This window comes from Falco naumanni, chromosome 1, assembly GCF_017639655.2.
Source record: "Falco naumanni isolate bFalNau1 chromosome 1, bFalNau1.pat, whole genome shotgun sequence".
In the NCBI taxonomy this organism is placed as follows: Eukaryota; Metazoa; Chordata; class Aves; order Falconiformes; family Falconidae; genus Falco; species Falco naumanni.
Window position 1 is genome coordinate 109,569,990 of NC_054054.1, and position 17,851 is coordinate 109,587,840.

Genomic DNA, 17,851 nt, shown 5'->3' on the forward strand with positions numbered 1-17,851 from the left:
CAGTGAGTGTGAATCTGGAAGATGCACATTTTGTGCTGTTGCATTTTCTAGCTTCAAAGAAGGACCCAGAGCCTTTAGCACTTCTGCTGCCTTAATCCAGAGTTTCCTTTTGTTGTTCATATTTTCAGTTACACATTGGAAGCTGTCAGTCATCTATAAAGTGTGTTAGAGAAAAATCCAAAGCAAGCTCTGTTGCAAAAGAAACAGTCTTAGCATAGATCACTATTTTTAGCTGATTCTTCTTGTAGTTTAGACACCGAATAAAGTATCTTGGTTTTTTCTTGGAATTACTGAAGATCACAGGGAAGTAACAGCCCTTGTAACAACAAGTAATGTTTGGTTAAAGATCAAATATGACTTGGAGGTGATAGAGATTTTTGGTTTGTCTTATCAACTGTGGAACATGGCTAAAGCTCCACTTCCCCAGGTGCAGCGTAAATAGGAAGCAAAACAGAAACTTGGCTGTATTTCCAGCCCAAAAATTCAGAGAAGCCCATCAGGGCTGAGGTCAGGTAGGGTTGCAGCTAATCCTCTTAATTCACTACTTGTTGCCTGGCCTGTGACATGTGCCTTGGAAGGCCGTCTGAGATGTAAGCGCACTGGTGTGCCCCTCTCCGTGGCAGGTGTGATGTTCCCCATCAGGGCAGGAATTGTGTTGATGTAAGCAAAGCTAAAAAGGTCGCAGTGCTCTGTGCCAGGCTGAGCTGTGAGGCTGGCACTGGCCCTGTCGGGTTGAATCATCCTGTTCCACACTTGCCTCGGCTCCATCCAAACCATCGGAACCGCCTGCTGCCCCTCTCTGGAGCTTCTTGCCTCCACCCCATGTCACACCGTGTTCTTAAAGCAGCTCCCTCTGAAATCACCCAGCTGCCTGTTCATACTGAAGGACACTTGTCATTAATATCCGAAGGTGGCTTAATGCTGTTCCAGAAAGTCCTTCCCTGCTGTGCTTTTGGGTTTCATTATTGAATTTGTTAGAACCAGCCTCCTGCTCGCTGCAGGCAGTGCTAATTGCAAGCACAAATTCTGTGGATGTTTCCCTGATTATCAAGCACAAATATAAATATTAGTGAAAAAAAAATTGATTGCAGGTGTAAAAATAAGTGGTGCTTGGGTGCGTTCCTTGCCAGGTACAAGTAATTCAGTTTTTCTTTGAAGCACATGGTTAAAAAATACTTTGTAATCAGTAGTTAAAAGGTTGAATGTAGTTATAAGTTAATTGAAATTGCTCTTCTGAGATTTAAAATTCTAGGGGGTTTCTGTAAATTTCTGGGTTTGGGGTGGTTTGGGGTTTTTTTGCAGGGGTTCAGGGGGTGGGGTGTTTTTTTTGGAGTAGAAGAAGAAAAAGCAGTAAGGACTTGGTCCAGCCTTCTCCAGGTTGCAGCACTAAGTACAGTGTGAAAGTGGGCGAGCAAGAGCCAGGGAGGGCTGCCTGCTGGGCTGTCACCCCTGGCTGAGCAGGCTCATCCCCGGGAGGGTTTAATTGCTGAAGCTGTGGATTGCCATCGCCTCTTCAGGAAACAGGGAGTGAAGCAATCGTCCTCCCTGTGAAACACCCAGCTAACGTTCAGAACTAGATCGAGGGTAAATATTTGCATATGCTCTTGCAAACTCGTTTTTAAAAGGATTATACTGAAAAACTCTTGGAGCTTGCTGTGACTTCCCTAATCCAAGTGTCTAATTGATGCCACGAAATACTGGCATTTTTTTCTTTATCTGTTTCACTTGCTTATTGATGCACCCACTGGGCTTTCATAAAAGGCAGCGGAGCGATGCTGGGGCAGTGGCGTGAGTGGGAGCGGCTGGGACAACCTGGGTCACTTGTCAGAAGAGTGAAAGGAACGCAACTGCAGGAACTGTCATCAAATGTCCAAAAGCCCTCTGGCTCTCAGGTACAGGCAGGCGGGAAGAGCCCGGCAATCTGTGACAGGCTTTTTGGCATGTGTCAGGAATTCAGCAAAATGGTGTTTTGCTCATAGAAGTTGACTGTTGCTCTGTGCTGAAGTTACAGTACAGAGAGGCTGTTGAGCTCTGAAGTTACTCAGCCCATTCACTGCTGAGCTCAGTTGTGGTAAAGCAAACGTGCACATACAAACCTGTTAAATGGACCAGGCTTTGTTTTAGTTTGCCTTTAGCACTGGCCTTTATTGTGCTAGAGGATTTTTTAAATTATTTTTATTATTCACTTACAGAATGATTCAAAGAGCATTGACTACATTAGCATTAAATCAAAGGTCAACTTTCTTCAAACCTCATTTGATGAGCTGTTCAGATATGGGTAAGCGTGCTGCATCCTCCCTGTTTCAAGGGAGTTGCTGCCAGCTTAATTGTTCTTCTGGTTCCCCGAGAAGCTTAAATGAGTTGCCCAGGCAGCTGGTAATAAGGAAACTAGCTGCTATTTCCGGATGAAAGGCATGAGATAGGACTTGTCAGCTCGGTGCATTGTTCCCTGCCCTGATAACTGCCCTGCAAGCCGCACCCTTCCCCCATGGCCTCAGAAACTGCTTTTTGGTCCTAGTAAAAAGGACAAGTTGGTGGTTTTGGTGACTGCTGTGCTGTTGCTGCTTGAGGGATCCTGTGAGGGAAGGGCTGGCTGTGCAGTACACGTGACTTAAGGAACAATCCACGGGGTTTGGGGGTTGGTTGGCTTTTGTTTGGGTTTTTTTAATACTAATGTGACAGAGCAGGCCACACAGGTCTGATTCTGCCTCCTCATGAGAGGTGGTTCAAACTTTGTTTCCTTGTGGCCTTGGTAGTGTGTCCTTTAGCTGCTTATCTCAAAGATATCTCCGTATGAACTACACTGAAGTGTTCATCAGCCTGGCTTTACACAAGGTTGTGACCACAGTTCTGACCGAGGACATGGATCTGTAGGTAGCCGCCTGTCCCCTTACTTGGGTCCCAGCTGATCCGTATGACATTTCTAAGAATTAAAGGCTTCTCCCTGGAAGGTGGCGTGGCTTTGGGGAAGTTGTCAGCCAGAGCTCTAACCTGCTTGAGCACAAGCACCTCCAGTGCCCAGGGGTGCCTGAGGAGGTTAAACTCTGCCTCCAGCCATTTGATGAAGTTAAGAAATTCTTTAAGACACTGGCTGTATTTCCCAGAGCGTGTTCTATCTGCACACAATGACCTTGCGGTACCTCTGTTTTCCTTCCATGTTGTCAGGAAAGAAACTGGCAGTTCTTTTGCAGAAGCTGCTTCTAACTAAACCACGTCAATACTTTGTTCAAGGCTTACATGTACGTGTAGAAACCATGTGAGTTCTAATAGACAGTGTCTTTCCTGAGACTGCATGTTCTGAGGCTCTTCCCATCTGTTGAAAAGGCTTGAAAAAGGTTTGTGTGCTCCGCATTTCCTTTGTCTCTGAATGAAACTGGGCCTGCATGAAGAGAAAACAGACATTTAGATTTACAGCATTGTACCAATCTAGCCACGGTCACAGAATCCCTCTGGTCTGTTCAGAAACGAGTCTTCTCTTGGTGCCTCTTGTTGCTGCAGCTGTTCTCTAGAGCTGCAATGTTCAGGCTATTTTCATAACAGATTTCATTTCTCAGATTCCTTGATTTTTATGTCTCACCTCAGTTCAGCTGACCTCTTGTGACATACAGTCACATGCTTCCACGTGTATTGCGCAAGACTCTAGGTGGGGAGCAGCAAGGAAGAGAGAAACTTGTGAGATGCCTGAAGCCAGTAGTTAAGTTCAAAATAATGGAAATAAAATTGCTAAGCAATATTTCTACTAGATTTGCATTAATGCAATTGGTGGTTTTAATTCTGTTGCCTCCTTTAACTTCTACATAAACCTGTTTTAAACATTTCTGCATGTGCACAACCACCATGTGGGAAATCCCACTGCAGCATTCATCTATGCACGAACTAAAATTGTTACAGTGGCCTAGGAGGAGCCCCGTGTTTTTAGGTGAAGCGTGGGAATCTCCTGGGCTACCCTTTGGCAATAGATTTCCCAGGTGACTGAGAGGGGATCCTTCCAATTAGGTGAACAGGGGCAGTGTTTTAGGTGTTGTTTGGCAGAGCTGATCCTGGGAATCCTAGCTTAAAACTGTCGCTGGTGTCCCTCCTCGCAGTGCAGTCCTTGCAGCCCTGGCTGTCCGCGGTGCTTAGCCATTTTTGGACAAGTTCAGGCCCGTTGACTGGAGTTTCTGTTCAGCTTGAACTGGACCCCGCATGTACTGCGGCAAGTTCAGGTTTCCTTTACGTTGTCATTGAAGAATAAGCTCCCCTTTTGCAGCACACACTAGGTTTGCATCTATTTTTATATAAAAATACCGCACTGTGAAAATAACTGGAGAAGCCTGTCTAAATCATAGATGAAAATAACGTGGAAACCTGAGTTCATGTCTGGTAGGGAGGGAACGGAAGCTTTCTCCTTGGGAGAAGAGTATTTAATGGGATTTTTGTTCATCAGGTGCCAAATTTATGTTTTCAGCGATCAGTTGCATTAGGTTTCTTCACCAAAATTCACTCTAGGAAGGAGAAAGTGCTAGTTTACAATGTCAGATAACTACATAAATACAACTGCTGACGAGATTACTTGATCAGGTAATAATACAGGCTGAAGTTGCCCAAAGTGGGGCGGGGAGGAAACCTCCCAGTGTTTTCTTTGCAAGTGGCAGAAACGTCGTACACCAGCCAGCAGCGAGCAGTCTTACATGGAAATATGTATTCTTGACCTCAGCATTGTTCTGCGCCATCTGGAGAGCAGTAGCTCTGAACTCTTGCCCAGCTCTCACCATACTTATTGAGGATATTATAACAAACAGCTACGGCCGCCCTTGCCAGCCAAGTACAGAGTCAGTATTTTATTACACCTTCAGCGTTTGGGATAAGGCTGCTTTCCATTTGGCTCCTTCAGTGGTGTTCTGCTTACATGCTCCTGTAAATGATTATTACATATTGGAGACTGCTGGGCAAAAGTTCAAATTAAATCATGCCATCTGACCACAATTACACCACTCTCAGGCAACTGAAGTGTGTTTTTGTGAGCCTTTAAATAAACATTACATTGAACATGTAACCAAATATGTGCAATAATCATTTTTGCAGAACACACCCATTTAAATGCAAATGCACCATATGAGATGGTATTTATTTCTCATCACGTGTAACTAGTGAAACAAAAGCTTATAGCTTACTGAAGCTCCAGCAGTGTTTATTCTGTCTTTTTTGGTATTAACCAGAGGCTTACTATAACTAGTTTCTGTGCTTACTGCTCTTACTTTTAAAATAGGAATCTTGGCTTAGAGGGTGTCCTCATTTTACTTATTTTTCTATCTTATAGTCTAACATTCCATATTTTTTAAATTTTCCTTTTAAGACTAACAGACTAGGTTTCTGCGACCTGATTCACACCAAGAAGTACAGGAGCCTGTGCCTTTTGTTTAATACCACCAGACTCTCTTAGAAGTCACTGTTTAGAATCCTTCAGGTTTGTGTGAACCATGGGGCTACGGTTTAGACTCCTGCCACGATCTCTATCATGGAACACACGTATTACCTCTAAAAATTCCCTTTAAGTTTTCTAATGAGCAGAAGCAGCTTTTCTGATCTTTTCTCCCGGGCTGCCTTCACCTTTGCCAGCGTGCTCTCTGTGGCTGGCAGAACCACCACCCTCTGCAGCTGTTTGCGCTTCTGGGAAAGGGTTAAGCAGGTTCTGCTGATTCACGGAGGTGGGTGACTCATTACCCCACCCGGGCAGAGGGGAAGTGGCTGTCTAGAGGGAGAGGATTCATACAATGTGAAATCAGAAGGGACCATTGTGAACTTGGAGTTTGACTGAAAGAGCCGGAAAGGCTCTGTAGTTAAAATTCAGGATTATCAGCTCTACATCCAGGCGAGTTCAAGCTGAGTGTCCAGGCTGTGCTTCTGGAGCGTGGGCAGAGGTGGGGTGGGAAGCGAGGCAGGAGGCTTGAGGAGGAAGCCCACACTGGAATTTGCTGCCTCGGTAAAGCCTTGTCTGAGCTGCCTTGAAAGCAGGGGAGGAAAGGCAGCCGCTCCAGTCCTTCTGGAAGTGTTTTGTACCGTATCAGAGCCGTAAATCACATTCCCGATGACTCTTGTGCAGTTTTTAGAGTAGTGTCTAGCAAAATCCAGATTTCCTTAAAGTACACTTCGACATCTGAGAGTATTTCCTTTTGGATGTTTGGTCCCTCATTTCATAACATTTATCTATGCTAAATTTATTAACAAATGCAGAGGGAAGTGCATTATTCATTCGATATCCTTTTGTACCTTAATGTTTCCTGGTAGTGTATCAGCTGGTAATTTGAATGTAACTTCCTTCTTTCTTATTGAGAAAATCCTGGTTGTTGTGGAAACCAGATTTTTTTGTCCTTACACCAGCTGTTTCAGTCTGGTAAGTCTGTGCAGGTAATCCTCTTGAAAACCCCTTACACATTTACATTAAGATTCTGTCCTTTCTGTACTGGTCGTCAGTCTGACCTTGTAAGCACCAGTATATACTTAAGTCCAAATAAATTGTCTCTGTAACTACATTAGTGCCCTGTCGCTTGTCCAACAGTTACTATCTTTAAAGTATTTTTAACAGGTTGGTTTGATCCCATTTTTTTTATTTTTGTTTCTGGCCAAATACAAGTTACCTATTCATTTAGTGTCTGCTATAGTTAGTCCTTGAATCAACTTCCAAGTGAGCTGCACCTGTCCATTACAAAAAACAATAGTGAGATTTGAGGCATTGTTCCTTGGTTTATGGACATCCTGTGGGTAGTTTGCCTAAAACCAGCTGGGTCAAGGCCACTCACTGGCCTTGTTCCTGCCTCAGTGAGCCACTGGCTTGTGCTGACCTTTGATCTACCTCATTCATTTTAATTTCTAATGAAATAAAGGCCTTCTTCCAGGCTCTGACTATTTACATAATTGGTTTTATCAATAAAATAGAAAATGACTACTCCACCTTCTAATATAACTGTAGGGGATGAATATTTGATAACAGTTGTTCACTTCCTGTCACTTTGACCCTCTTCACATCCTGGGGAAAAAAAAACAAACCGCAGAGGAATCCAGCCATAGATCAAAAAATGAAGGCTTGGTTTGGGAAAGGGTGTGAGAATTTTAGAACTGAGGTCAGCAGTGAAAAACACTAACAGGAAGAAGCCTAGAGATGCCTGAAATAATTCCTGTCAATCTCTTCTCCAAAGCAATATAAGGGATTATAACAGCTATTGCAACAGGTACACTTTTATATTCACCTCTTAAGCCATAAATAATAAATGTACTTGTATAAAGAATGAATAAACGGGTCTATGTCATTCATAGGTGCAATAAGCACCTGCTGTATTTGCTTCATGCTCAGAACTGTAAATAGATAGTGATAACATAAGGTTATTTCTGCAATAAAGTTACCTACTGATAGAGCAGTGTAATAACCCATTGCTCGCTTCCTTGTTTCTGAGAGGACCAAGCTGTAGCTGTCCTTAGCTTTTTAAAAATCTATTACGTGTCCTGTGGAACACCAAGAAGGAGTATGCATTCCTGGGACTTGGTTATTTTTTCAGATATGGAGTTACCTATTCTCATTTCTGATAGTGGTAGAAGTTCTCAGTCTGTTATCTGTTTAGAACACTAGGGAAAATAATTTCTATGTTGCTAAACATCCTGTGACTTTTGAAAGAGGGAGAACCTACCATACTGTCTCCCTTCCTGACCCTTTGTTCCTTTCAAACTTGAATTGCCTGTGCTGTTTATCTTAACTTCTTGTGCAATCTTTCCCCCAGTTTCTTCTGTGAAAATACCCAAGTTAAAGACAATGGTTGAAACTGACAAAAACACACCACCAGAAAAGCCCTTGTGATCAGAACAGGCCCGAGCTCTGAGCTGCCAGAAAGTGATTTAGTGGGGGGAAAAAAAAATTAAATATCACAAATTATATTCTGTAACCACAGTTATATGTAGTTTTGAACTTCCAAACAATTCCCATTTTACCGAGCAGTATAGGGCTGGAAGCATGGCTGTATAGCTGAACTATGTTTGTTGTGCCTTCCTCTTTTGAGAGAGAGTTCCTAAAACAGGAATTGGCAGAGTTGAGTGAAAACAAAGCAAACCAGACCGAGTTGTTGGATTATGTACTGTGGTCTGCAAGAATATTGTCAAAATGTTTTGCCATAAATGCCAAGTGTCTTTTTTGTAAGTTATTGGGTAAATATACCCAATCTGCTTTCCCCTCATCTTCCCTTTTGTGTTCTCCCCACTCACCCAGTGAACAATTCTCATTCCCCTGTATATTGAATGATTTAGCTGTTGAAGCACCAATATAGCTCTTAATTTACACAGGTGATTTTTCTGCATGAACTAGGACTAGACTCAACTCTAATGTGTGCTGAAGGTTGCCCTACTACTAACAGGCAGTTGAAATTTTTATTTTTTTGGCAGGAGAAGGCATGACATTAACATTGCTTGTGAAATTTATCAGAATCCATTGAGACCTGCATTGACACAACCATGCTGGTGACTGGCCATTACTAAGGGTGTATTTGAGCCATTACGAACTCGGCCTCAGTACTTATTTTCTTCAGATTCAACTGTACAGTCACTTGAATCCTGTCAGGAAGTCTGTTTGCTATTCCAGGTGGCGTGTGCCAGAGCTGCTTTGAGAACAGGGGCTCCAGGGGGGATTTTAGTGTTTCTGTACCTGGCCTGAACAAAAGTGAAAAGGTAAATTAAACTAGGCAAGGAAATAAGGGTAGCACAGAGTGTCTGCTGTGCTCTAACTGAAGCCTAGCAGAATTACAACATCACTTTTGCATCCACCACTGATTAATTAATTATTTAAGATCTAAATCAGTATTTCTGACAGGGCAAGATTTCTGTGTGGGCATTGCTAGTCATAATGCAAATGTCTTTGACGTATTATAGTGTCATACTATGTACATGCTCATCTTTGTAGTTGAAAGTTCCAAAATAAAAGGCCTTTATTTCATTAAAAACAGCACTAAAACCTAAAGGGAAACTGTAAGATTTGCCCATTTGTCAAAGGAAAAGTCCTTGAGACTTATTGTTTTAACTTTTTTTTTTTTTTTAACATACCTATTTAATAGTGAGTGAGATTATTTCTATGGGAGAACAGTGTGGAATAAGGGGAAGAACAGCAAGAATTCCAGAAGCTCTCCCTACCATTAAGTGAAGAGCTAACAGAGGCAGCAGAAAGCTTGGTGTTCCAACATAATCCTTAATTCTGCTGTACTCTTTTATTTTATAAGCAGCATCCAGTCTGTGCCCCCACAAGCTACTGCAGTCCCCCCTTCCTGTCTAGCTGGTGCAGCTGAGTGTTCGCCGACTGCAGCTTCGCAGGGGCACCACCTTGTGGGGCTGGTAAAATTGTGCAAGAAAAGAGCCCATTTTTTAAACTGACTTTTACAATTATACAGTCTACTGTGTTTATTATATTACAGGCTCTTACAACTGAAATCTACCAGCAAATTCTCCTCCCAAATATGCTTAAATTAATTAAAACCCCTACCTGCTTCTAACTTGTAGGAGCAAGAGCAAGAGTTGAAGTTTTGCTTAAACCTACAGTTCCCCTATAACAAATAGCCAAGACCTCTGATGTGCTATAGGGAATATTTTTTTTTTCAAGTGGTGGGTAACACCACTTGAAAACATAGCACAGAGAAGTGGCCAGCAAAGCATATAACTCATTATGATCCCTAACATAATTTGAGGATGACAGGAAAATTAAGAACCCTTCATACCTTTTTTTAAAAGTTGCTTCTAAACTTCCACGATCTTGTCAAAGTTGAGGTCCTTAAAATAAAATGTAAGTCTTACTTGGTTTTACAGGAACAGGTAGCACACTATTGTACCTTGAATGATACCCAAATGGAATTTGGATTAAGAATTCTGATACTGGGCATTTTTATCAATATTGAAACATTCGTAGGGCAAAGTGTTACAATGAAAAATTCCAACTGGAGGATCAAGAATGCCTTAGTATTATAGTCAAGCACAGATTTAATTTTTATCACACATTAGTTCGTGATAGTTTAGATGCTGGGAGTTTAGCCTGGAGAAAAATCCTTCTGTATAGACATTGTTTATGAAAAATATCCAAGGGCCAAAAATGATGTTTGAAGACGTAGCTACAGTACATAGCAAATGTGTTAAAAAAAAAGCTATTTATTATAGGAAATATGAATAATATCTGTCCATATTAATACATTCAGTTCAGATTCAGTTCTTATTATTCTACCACATGCACACACTGCTTACAAGACTGAAAAATAGCTACAGTCCAGTGATTTATATACTTCAGGAAGCTGATCGAAGGTTTTCCAGTGCTGGGTTCTTTCAGGAAAGCTCTATTTCAGACCACTTAAAAAAAAAAAAATCAAAGGATGGTGTAACTGGAAATAACTTGTTCCAGAGCTGTGAAGCTGTCCAGGAAATCTTCCTCTTCAATTCCGTATTTAGTATACTGGTGAATATAGGCTCTGTGTGTTGAAGTCACAGTTGGAAAACGGGTAAGACATTAGAAATCAGTGAAGACTATGACACATGAAATCAGATTGTATAGTTACTGTAAAAACTTCAAACAATGATTGATTTCCACCCAATAACCATGCTGGTTAGTTTTTACTGTGCTCTTTTGAACTCATTTTGTAATTTATGTTATTGGTAAGTCATGACTTGTTTCTAATAGGTTTTATAACTTTGTGTATTGCTTAAGGAAACAACATTGCAGCTAACAAAACTGGGCTGAGAAATGGAAAGAGAAGTGATTATTAAATGAGAAAAGTAATTTCTAGATTTGAGATGCAAAGCCTAAACCTGTGTGTGCAAGATAGCTTGCTTCTCATCACTGGTGGTTTTGTAACAGGTGGTAAAACTAGGAGCACAGTTAGTGGCAGCAGTTTTCCTCTTTTGGCTTTTAATTGCAGAATTCCTATGTTTGAAACTCATGTTTAGCAGACATCTGCTGTGACGTGGAATAACCTTGGCTTCATGATGATCACAGTAAAGAGGTAATTCTTTTCTAGATTTCTTAGTTCTATTGAAAAATCAAACTAATAGCGTAGGAGCCTTAGTAAACATGCAAATCCCCTATATGCTTCTGAATTGAGCAGGATCCTTTTTCCTGAACTGTGTCTGTACACCATTTAGAAATTATACGATCAGTAAAAGAGTTTCTATATGTTATTTTTAGAATGGTCACACTGGAATGCACTAGATTTGGGGAGCTGAGAAACCAAATTGACAGTACTAGAATGTGTGGTCTCACTTAGCCACAGAACGTAAGCACTGTTCTGCGTTCCTCCCCCTGCCATCACGTTTCAAGCACAAAAATGTTTCCCCTAAAGTGTGGGAACAGTCTCCATGCTAATTCACCATTACTTTACTTTCCTGAAAGAGTAAGCTGTATTCACAATGATTTTGCTACCACTGAAGAAGATACTGGCAGTTATTAGTGAAGTATTGGCATAATTATTTTCACTTACTTGGAAGCAAACATATTCCAAGCTTTTCCTACAACATTGTCAAGAGGTTTCAGCAGGAACTGGCTATTGCTGACCAAAGAAGCAGACTTTTCATACTTGTTAAATGCTCTTGGTGTTTTCCATGCATGAAAAGCATCCTGAGGGTTTAGCCATGATGTATATAACGAGGGATCCCAGAAACTTCCTGTAGCGGAATACAGCCCTTTTAACAAATGTAAAGCTACAAGGTCCTACATCTTGGCGTCAGTAGTTCTGTGTGACCTAACCAATGCTTGGCAGGTCAGTTCAGGCCTTCAAAAAAATCTGCAGTGGTCAGCCTGTTGAAAATATAACTGTTTTAAACACTCATTAGATTAACTAGAAGCTTACTCTTCTATCAGTACTTCATCTGCAAGCTATGCTCATCATTCCAGAAGCAGCTACATATATTTTCAGACAATACATGCAAGAATCCTCTCATATATGTGGATTTCAGTGTCTTCCTCCTTCCCTGAAGTGCTTCAGGGAACACAGAAGCTGGTTGTACATAGAGCAGCCCTAAGCAATTAGACAATTTGGCCTCGGACTTTAAAATGTTTCTAGAGGGAATACTGACCTTAGTAGTCAAATATATGGCCTTGGATTTTTTCACTTTCCTCAGATATGGTTGTAAAGAAAACAGTGAGATGTGAATCAAGAATCACCGAGGTACTGTGTTTTTCCATCTTACCTAAGTCTACGCTGTGCACATCTTTTCCTCGCAGGATAACCAGGTTGGCAATGGAAGTATTGAAATGCAGCGGCTTGTTTGTGGAACAGCCGGAGGGGATGGAGGAGCCTAGACGTGGTGGTCGTACTTGCCAATCAATACCTGTGAGATTTTTGGCAAAAAAGATACAAAAGCAAATTAACGTTTCATGAAATATGGATTCAGACTAGCTGAAGAGTTAGTGATCAACATTGTGCCCCAAGCTGAGATCGTATTAGTTTGTAGCTTCTGCATGATAATTAAGCAGCAATTACACAATTCTCAGAGAAAAACAGTGCTAATCCAGCAGTATTTGCCTGGTGGTCACTAGCCTTGTGAGAGAAAATAGATGCTTGTTTCTATACTTAGTGATCTGCCTGCCCATTCTTTGCATAACTGGAAACTACACTGAATTCCCCGTGTAAATGATATGGAAGAGCTAAACATGCTTTTTATTAGTAGAAGGTGTAAAAAGAAAAAGCATAGCAGAATGAACTATCCAAGGAATGTTCCAAATGAATCATGTAAATTAAGCGCAGGGCCAAGAACTGTTGATTTGTTTTGCGTATTTTCAATAGTTATAATTAACTGAGATGTCTGGGAGCAAAGACAGGAGCAAGCCAGGAGCTGCTGTGGCAGCTGAGTGAATAGTGAAAGGAGCAGCTGGCTATGTAGGGGCAAATTCCTGCTGTCTGAGGGCTGCAGCTCGCTTCTGAACTGACTAAAACTAGTCAGTGAGCTCCACAAAACAATAAGCTTTATTTCATCTGTAAAAATAAATGCTTAGAGAGTCATGGATACTGAAGATGCATGAATGCTTTTTACCTTCCTCCATTTTAGCATTCGCAATGAGCATCTGCCTTAAATGTTTGATGAGTCCGGGCCAAGTGAATGTGCTATAAGCGAGGGAGTTTTCAGGCATCTGAGGTATGTTACGAAGACCCAACATCTTGAATTCAGGATGTGGAACTAACGTCTCCATTAAGTCTCCTGAAAGAAGAAATTAACAGCTGCTCATGTTTGACAAAAATATTGCTTGGGCTAGCTAAAATAGGAGAAGAGAGTGAGGAATTTTACAAAGACCTAGCAAGTAAAGGTAAGAAAAAGTGGGATATATGAAGTTTTAATTTGACAAATACATGGACACACATCTGACTAAGTAATGCAAACTTGCTGCGTACTACCAAGTTCTATACAAGCACATTAGTAGCTCTTACTTTGTAATTTAGACTTGTCTTGCTTTATAGTCTGGCTCAAAATCTCAAACACCCTATGCACCACTAAAAAGATCAATAGACAAATATGAAAGTTTAATTTCACAAGCAGAACTCTTGGCAATATGGGTAATTTCCTCTACTCCCTTAAAGATACAAAGGTCAGTTTGCTGCTGCTAAGTTGTATACTAGCCTGTCTTCTGCCTGGGCAAAACACAACACTGATTTCATTTCAGTTCATACAAACTTCTAACCTAATGTGAAATGTAAAACTTGGTCCAAAATTGCTGTCCTGCACAAATTTCCTCTGAAATGTGTCTGTAATCTTTTGAAAAAGGAGAAACGGGGTTCTTTCAGTAAAGAATGAAACCAGAAGCTGGGGGATCTATTTTTGACTCTGCTACAAAACTGGGATTGAAGTTATGATTTAGTCTTTTGCTTCACTTTTCCTATCTTAAAACTTGGGATGTGTCCGAAAACTTGAGGAAGAAGACTGAAGAACTTATATTCACAGCCTGAAATGATTACAGAAAGATGTGTGAGAATGCATTAGGCAGCTATATTATAGATACCTAATGGGTTTCTGCTATAAAGCAAGCCACCTTCTCCTGCATAAGTGGGCTGGAAAACACTCCCCAGCTGATGGGCAATGACTTGATTTACATCCCTGAAGGAGATCTGTTTAATATTCATCAGCTGAGCACAGATCTTGTGGATGACATCATTTTCATGAACAAGAAGGGCATCTGATGACTGGTACAGATGTGACAGAGTCAAAACAGAGTTGTAGTTTTGAACAATGACCTGGAGACAAACACACAAAAAACCACACACAAATGAGAGCCAACCAACTTAATCTCTTTCTAGTTTATAATCCTCTGGCTAGACATTTCCTCAGTTATGATTTAGGAATTGGTTCATTTTATTTGCCAAAGTGCAGAATGAGGTCAGGAGCTAGCAGATCTTTTTCATGGAAAAAGAGCAAGACCTGTGAAAACCATGTTATCCATCTCACTTCATACAAACATGCTAGAATAAAATCTGTCTGGGAACCGATTATAATGCTGAGATGCTATCATAACAGAAGATTTTCTCATGAAGAAAAGCTCCTCATGAAATTGCATTATACTTTAGCACTTTGACTATAAAGCATTTTTTTCTTTGTGAAATGACATGTACCAAATATTAGGCAAACCATTCACTAGCTGTGTTACTTTCTGTCACATTTAACTTTTTAAAAGTAAAATGTACCTCTGTTCTTGTTTATTTCAGTTGCAGATATTTTAGGTTTAAAAGTAAATAGTGATTATAAATTTGCAGAATATCTCTGGGAAATATGACATTCACCTCACCAGTGCCGTAGGGCCAGATAACATGGTTTAGTATAAATGAGGTTGGAAAAGCGTCTCTTAAGCACTGGGTCACAAATGCTCCCAAGCCCGATCCTGTACCACCGGCCATGCTCATTATTGTGAAAAATCCACTGAGTCGATCACATTTCTCTGCTTCTTTTTGTACCAGGTTCATTATTGCTTCTTTGTGTCTAGGCCCATGAACAGAGTAACTGTTGAACAAACAAAAGAGCAAGATGTGGCAGGTTATATCAAAATAAAGGCAGAAATGGTGAAGCTATTCATAAAGCATACTTTTATTTTTATCATTTACATCACCTCGCATCGTGTCATCCATTCTATCTGCAGTAAACAATTCTCAGAGGTGACATCTATTTTGCAAGCCACCTGCTTATAAACTGTCCTTATTGTTTCCTATTCTTAAACCAAATATATTCACTCGATTGTAATGTTACATTTTCACTGTAAATACCAATTCCACCTTGCAAAAAGCAGTTTAGAAATTTCACTGCTATATATATTACTACTTTAACTTAAAAATAAATCAAGTTAATGTAATGTACTCTGTACCTTGCACAGCTGCAACAGTACCACTCCTAGAGCGTCTAGACAGCTCATTAGCCTCTACAGTTCCCTTAGTGAAGCTTGAAAACAATTGCCCGTACCCATTTGCCCAGTTGTTCCCAGACCCTTGCTTCTGACAGAAGTGTGAGTGACCATCGTATTTCCAGCAGCCAGACCTGGCAGCCATTGATAAGGTTTGGCCAATTACTTTAGGTTCCATGTCAACAAGCACAGCCCGGGCAACAGGTACTGGATAGGAAGGAAAACAAGAGAATAATGTTTGATAATGCCAATGTTAAGAACTTGCTTACGTAAGATGGGTGGACTTGCACCACGGCCCAAACTGTATTCCTTCCATGCACGTCAGCCAGGCTATTAATGGGACAGTACAGGCAAGTACAGAAAGGAGGACTTGGCAATGCCCTGGATTTCTGGTTGTTTCAGAGACCAATTCAAATACCGTAAGTCTTTCAGGAAAGCAACCGCTTAATGCGTTTGGTAACACCAAATTCAGATACTCTGGGTCCTACGCTGTGTTATGATTTATCTACAGTAGAAAATGCAGATGTTTGGAAGGAAAGATTATGTGTGTGTATATATATATATATATATATATATATATGTTGTTTCCAGCTGTGTTACTGGCAGACTCACTCTGTGGTCTCAGACACTTTTTCTTTACTGATTTTGCTTCTGGGGTTGTTAGCAATGTCATGAAGGAAGATAGTTATGACAATTTTTCAAGACCAAAGGTAAAACTCATTCTTCAACTGAAGGTAAAAGACTTGTATTATTTCTGTACTCTTATCTGTACCAGGCTGGAAACCAAGACTCTCTGTGGGAAACACTTAGATGCTGTACCTTCAGATTCCTCCTCAAAGAAAAAACGCTCTTTGCAAGTATCATGGTAGGATTCATTCTCCTTCTTTGAACACAACCCATGCGCACCACGGGCGTCACTGCAGATAGTGTTAAACACCTCCCGACCAATCTGATTACCACACTGACCAAGCTGGACTGTGACTATTGACATTCTTCTTCACTTTGTATTTAAGCCTAAAAAAGAAAAGTATGCCTTTAGTAACTGTGGAAAAGTTGGGGGGGGGGGGAGAAATTCTGACAAATAGATCAGTTTTGCAACTTTTTGAGAACCTCTAGTGAGAAGGAAAAGGCTACCCTAGAGCCACTGGCTGTTTCTGGGGAAAAGCAGACTGTCAGCACCTTCTCCTGAATATCAGAAGAATGCAGATGGCAGTTTATAGGAAATCAATCCGTTTACCGTTGCTATACATCTGGAGGGAGCTGAAACCAACCACACAGCAAGCCACGTCTTTTGTTTCTTTCTTTTGCTTAGTAAGGCAGGATAGAAACAAGTAATTGTAACTCAAACAAAGTTACAGGATTAGGCTGTAAAGGCATAATAAGAACGTGCCATATGCCTTTGGAAATATGAAGCCTGTTCAAAAATCGACCTGATTTCCAGTGCTGTACTGCTGCGGGCCTGATGACAAAATCTGCTGAGGTGACAAAAGGGTTCCCTAGAGTATCACCCTTGCTGCCAGCACAGAGCGCTTGACGCAGTACTGGTATGTTTTGACTTTTTTTTTTTTTTTTTCCCTCCACTCAACATTTTGCAGTAGCTCCTGTTTCTCACTTGTTTCCTTTTACAGCAACAACGTCAACTTTTTTTAAACGCACTTCATTATTCTGGGCTGCTATTTGCTCATTATCTGCCGAGCTGCGCTGCAGCCCTTCTGTAGCAGCAGCATTCCTGGGCAAGCGTCAGTGCCCGTCACCAGACCCTGCTGCATTCCGCAGCTATTTTTGATTCCTGTGCCCGATTTCAGCGCTGCTGCCAGCCCGCCCCTCGCAGCCTGCGGCCGGCCGGGGCGTGTGTTACTGCCAGAGCCAGCTACGCCTCACCGCAGAAAATAAATAATGTCAATGGTTTTCAGATAAGGCTCGTGTACGACCCCCCCCGCGCCTGCCATGTCGCCCGCCCCTCCGGTGCCGCATCCGCAGCCCCAGCCCGCACGGGGACACCCCCGAGCCCCGCCGGGGCCTGGCCAGGGCCGCCCGCCCCCTCAGGCCGCCATGTTCCCGCCCCTCAGGCCGCCATGTTCCCGCCCCCCGGCCCTCACGTCGCTCGGCCACCTCGCCCTCTCCCCAGCCTTTCTCCCCGATCGGTCCCCCCCGGGTGCCCGCGCCCCGCTGGCCGCCGGCCCCTCCTCAGGGCTGACCTCCGCACCCCGCGCTGAGGCGCCCGCGGCGCATGCGCAGCCGCCCGGCCCCACGATCCCCTGCCGTACCCGGACGCGCCTTCGAACGGCCCGCTCCGCGCATGCGCAGCGGGGCGCCGGGCAGGCCGGGTCCAAGGGTCAGGCCTGCGAGCTTCACCGAGGGCTCTGCGCATGTGCCCGACCGGAGGCCTCGCTGCGCGCTCCGCGCATGCTCTGTGCCAGGATCGAGGCAGGCGGGCGCGCAGGGCGCAGGCGCAGCCCCAGCCCGACGCCTGGTCTCCCGGCG

General features: G+C 42.4%; 1 protein-coding gene across 6 annotated transcripts; it reads right to left on the minus strand.

Moving 5' to 3' along the window:
- Positions 1 to 17,778, minus strand: TUBD1 (tubulin delta 1). Of its 6 annotated transcripts, none has more exons than XM_040618350.1 (9): positions 17,635 to 17,775; positions 16,187 to 16,381; positions 15,427 to 15,574; positions 14,757 to 14,973; positions 13,982 to 14,213; positions 13,021 to 13,185; positions 12,178 to 12,318; positions 11,469 to 11,652; positions 9,872 to 10,463 (listed from the first exon to the last, which is right to left on the minus strand). In XM_040618350.1, the coding sequence occupies exons 2-9, from the start codon at positions 16,356 to 16,358 to the stop codon at positions 10,361 to 10,363; spliced, it is 1,362 nt and encodes a 453-aa protein (XP_040474284.1). In that variant the 5' UTR covers positions 16,359 to 16,381; positions 17,635 to 17,775; the 3' UTR covers positions 9,872 to 10,360. The 6 variants fall into 6 exon arrangements, with proteins under 6 accessions (XP_040474309.1, XP_040474284.1, XP_040474276.1 ...); XM_040618342.1 differs by having other exon boundaries at positions 17,566 to 17,775; XM_040618356.1 differs by lacking the exon at positions 17,635 to 17,775 and adding an exon at positions 17,574 to 17,594.
- Positions 17,779 to 17,851: the final 73 nt, after the last annotated feature.